The sequence below is a fragment of the Argopecten irradians genome, chromosome 8, assembly GCF_041381155.1.
Source record: "Argopecten irradians isolate NY chromosome 8, Ai_NY, whole genome shotgun sequence".
NCBI lineage: Eukaryota > Metazoa > Mollusca > Bivalvia > Pectinida > Pectinidae > Argopecten > Argopecten irradians.
In genome coordinates this window covers 32,931,702-32,935,902 of record NC_091141.1, presented here as the reverse complement: position 1 = coordinate 32,935,902, position 4,201 = coordinate 32,931,702, and the positions used below count along the sequence as shown (strand labels likewise).

General features: G+C 36.6%; 1 protein-coding gene across 1 annotated transcript; it reads left to right on the top strand.

Moving 5' to 3' along the window:
* Positions 1–1,929: 1,929 nt before the first annotated feature.
* Positions 1,930–3,911, top strand: LOC138328914 (uncharacterized). The gene is made up of 4 exons (XM_069275629.1): positions 1,930–2,100; positions 2,285–2,840; positions 3,024–3,646; positions 3,876–3,911. The coding sequence occupies exons 1-2, from the start codon at positions 1,951–1,953 to the stop codon at positions 2,825–2,827; spliced, it is 693 nt and encodes a 230-aa protein (XP_069131730.1). The 5' UTR covers positions 1,930–1,950; the 3' UTR covers positions 2,828–2,840; positions 3,024–3,646; positions 3,876–3,911.
* Positions 3,912–4,201: the final 290 nt, after the last annotated feature.

Below are 4,201 nucleotides of genomic sequence, written 5' to 3'. Positions count from 1 at the left end.
ATATCTACATGTAATAATGTTGATCATATATCCATTGTCAAACTACATGTACATTGTTACCATTTTTTTTCTGGTTCGTTTTCTTTAGTTGTCTAATATTCAGATTACTCAAAGACGTTTCGGTACCTCCTGAAAGTCATTTTTCGCCCTGTTCACTTTATGATACCGAAAAGACTTCCGCATGTACCGAAATGACATGTAACGAAGCTAACGTTACGTACGTTACATGTGAGCCTACGCACTACCCGAAACGATATACATGTGCATGACTTTATGGTTTAACTACTAGCAATTTAACCATATGCCTCAAACAATATATTAGGAGATACATATATTCAAACGGCATCTGCCTCAAAGTCGGTACAGTTGTCAGTTTACGTGCTGTTAAGCCACGATTTAGAACACATGCATGGTTTCTGTTGTCAGACAGTCACTCGCGATGGTGATCATAAACAGACTGTAAACAGTACCTAACGTTATATTTGCAGGCCTACAAAAACAATCAAATATATCTGATAATACTAATATCCACCGATAATGATATTGATGTCTATAACAAGTAAAATGAACAATTACTTACCTGATAATGCCGGATTTAACTTGAACATCAAGGCGGCTTCAACGTTTTTACTCAACCGGATACAAACAATACACATTCCTTATAGGGGGCGCGATAGTCTGCGCCATGATTTTGTGCGTTCGAGACAGTACAAATAGATTCATTTCATTGTTGCACTTGTTGGACGCATTTTGTAACCTAAATCTGATGATTAGTGCATACATTATTTACTTATTTTATAATGTTTAGTCACTTCTACAGAAAATTTCAAAAATATCACTCATTTTTAAATGGTACATTTGCCGGTCCAATCGTTCAGAATAGCTCAGAAGGAAGGCGCCTGGGACCCCGAAATATCTCGTCTGTTGTGGAAATTTACCGAGAAACCTGCGAAATACCACCTTTATTCATGGCTGTATTGTGGCCGTTGTATATAACATTTCCAAAAGTAAGAACTACCGTTTTGTTCAGAATTACAAGGACTTTTTATATGTAGAGTTCTAGCTTCTCAGCTTTATTAAGTTATTTACTAGGATAGATTAAACAGAAATCAGTGGTCAAAATGCCGATTTTGGGGGTTTTACACCAAAATATCTCGTCGTTTTGAATTTTCACAGCTAAGGTGATTATATCAATCGATAGATCACGCCGTGATTAGCTTACATTCAAAATTTCAGCAAAATATATATCGTTGGATTTCCTTATTACTCAAATCGCGGTTATAAGCGGGTTGATAGCTAAAAGTTGTCGTGTTAACATTTCGTTCCGAAGGAACGATAACAGTTGTTATCGTACCTTACGTCTCTTCATTTCATATTATAAGTAGACATGAAGGGTATATTGCATATTTGTTTCCACATTTTTTGATCATAGTCAAAAGAGGTTCCCCATTTATGATGTCCAGTTATAGATGTATAATTTTAACTAGCACTGACTCATCATGGACTCCACTGTCCACTGTAAATCAAAATGTTTCTAAACTACTAAAAGTTTTATCATTTTGCCGTTAAAGTTTGAGAGAAAAGAATCAAGACACAATTTATACGGGTCAAATAATAGAATAATGGTGAACAATAATTGAGACACAATTGTACAGGTCAAGTAACGGTATAATTGTGAACAATAATTCATGGAGGTAGTATTTTAGCTCTATTATAAAAAAAAATATGAAGACACTATCAGTAGGAAATACAATAACGTGTGTACCAGTCAAAAGTATGAATATGTTGTTATTTCTTTTATTCAACCGGTCAAATCATAAGTGGTCAGCATAACTCCAGAAGTATGTTGTTGTGGATGGCAGTGGGTATCTGATATTTCCTCACGTAGAAGTGTATTTATTCAGATCACAATCTAAACAATCCCGAGAGAAGAAAAGTCTACCATCTTGGATGCCAGAAACAGAACCATCGCATCAAGCAGCAACCGATGTTCACACGGAGGAACTCTTGAAAAAGAAAGAAATGGAAAATGCTTACGTTGTTGCATGTATTCATCTTGAGCTTGAAAATGGGGGTCGCATGGTTGAGGCTAAAAAAAAAGTAAGTGAAATGTATTTATCTTCCATGAAAAGTTGATATAACAATAAAAAATCAAGAACGTTCATTAATTTGTTTCGATGTTTCAATTAATATTATTTTGTCAAATATTGGGAGTGGCGATGGTTTGATGTTTATGATGATAATGATAATGATTATGTCTTCAATATTTTTTCATGGCATATAGAATCACCATGTACTTGAAGAGGGTAACTCTTGCGTAATCATCAACGTTATCCAAGAAGCAGACGAATCAGCGGCGGAAACTACTGCGGAACATACTTCTAGATTTCAACCACTTGTAATAACAAAGCAGGGAGGGGAACTGGTCAACGCCTGGATAGAAAATTACCAGGATGTTCTCGGCAAAAGCGTGGCTGTGTTGAGTTATTCAACCAACCGGTCGGACGATGAATTACAAAACCTATTCAACCATGGATTCGGAGGTACCACTAGGCAGACTCGAAACATTCGTGGCTCAAGCCAGATACTACATATCGATTTGCAATTTGAATCGGAAATTGAACCATCGCCTCAAATAGCAACCTCTATTCGCACCAGAAAACCACAAAAGAAAAGTCTACCATCTTGGATGCCGGAAACAGAACCATCGCATCAAGCAGAAACCGATATTCACACGGAGGAACTCTTGAAAAAGAAAGAAATGGAAAATGCTTACGTTGTTGCATGTATTCATCTTGAGCTTGAAAATGGGGGGTCGCATGGTTGAGGCTAAAAAGAAAGTAAGTGAAATGTATTTATCTTCCATGAAAAGTTGATATAACAATAAAAAATCAAGACGTTCAATAATTTGTTTCGATGTTTCAATTGATAATATTTTGTAAAATATTGGGAGTGCCGATGGTTTGATGTTTATGATGATAATGATAATGATTATGTCTTCAATATTTTTTCATGGCAAATAGAATCACCATGTACTTGAAGAGGGTAACTCTTGCGTAATCATCAACGTTATCCAAGAAGCAGACGAATCAGCGGCGGAAACTACTGCGGAACATACTTCTAGATTTCAACCACTTGTAATAACAAAGCAGGGAGGGGAACTGGTCAACGCCTGGATAGAAAATTACCAGGATGTTCTCGGCAAAAGCGTGGCTGTGTTGAGTTATTCAACCAACCGGTCGGACGATGAATTACAAAACCTATTCAACCATGGATTCGGAGGTACCACTAGGCAGACTCGAAACATTCGTGGCTCAAGCCCTTCAGGGCAGCAGTGGATTCGAGGTGAAAGTCTTGTTAGTGAGATATTGTGGATTATAAGCAAAATCAAAGAAGATTTGTGGATCAATATCTATCAGTTTTAGACACGAGCTAGTAGCTGTCGAAGAAGAAGGGCAATATGATCAGGGATTGTACGGCCGTATCATCAAAGTGTTTACACGACGGTTATGGCGAAAGCACCCATTGGACAACAAAGAAAAGATAGACGATTCAGAGCAGGTTGTAGTTGGGTTGGAAACAGAAATCAAGGATCGTAAAAATGGGCAACTTCTGCTTTCAGATAGAGTCGAAATTCAACCACAGAGTAAGTAAATATTTAACAAATCATAATTACTTTATCTTTTTTATGCTAATAGTTGTTTTGATATGTAGAAAATATTTATTAATGGATTGTGCTTTCTTGTACATTAAGAAGAAGACACCTAAATAGGCAATGCCTGCTGTTCAATCCCATTGATATATGTCAATAACATAGACTTTTGAAATTGAAAAAAATACATTGTACCCATCATGAATTTAAAATACTATTTCAGAACCCTGCACTTCGACGGAACCGTCTGTCCGGGAAATATTTGAATCCAAAGCAGAAAATGTTTGACTCTGCTTTATCTCCCACCATCTAAGTCCAACATCAACTTCACCAGATATTTGCTCGGACAGCGGATGAAACCAAGAAGAGTTGACGATACATTCAAAGGAACAGTATGAAATAATCTCGTAAAGATAAAAAGCGCCATGTTTAATGTCATCAACAAAAATTCAGAAGAACTCATGAAGAAGCATTCTAATCGTGAATATAATGAAGCGTAAGTCCATTATATCGCACAAGTATTGGGATCGAGGAATTGCCTTTGCATAG

Bases quoted from the DNA above. Each gene is read 5' to 3' on its own strand.
- LOC138328914 (XM_069275629.1), top strand. From the start codon at position 1,951: ATGCCAGAAACAGAACCATCGCATCAAGCAGCAACCGATGTTCACACG. The intron at 2,101-2,284 runs GTAAGTGAAATG...CATGGCATATAG, and splicing joins TGGTTGAGGCTAAAAAAAAA to AATCACCATGTACTTGAAGA.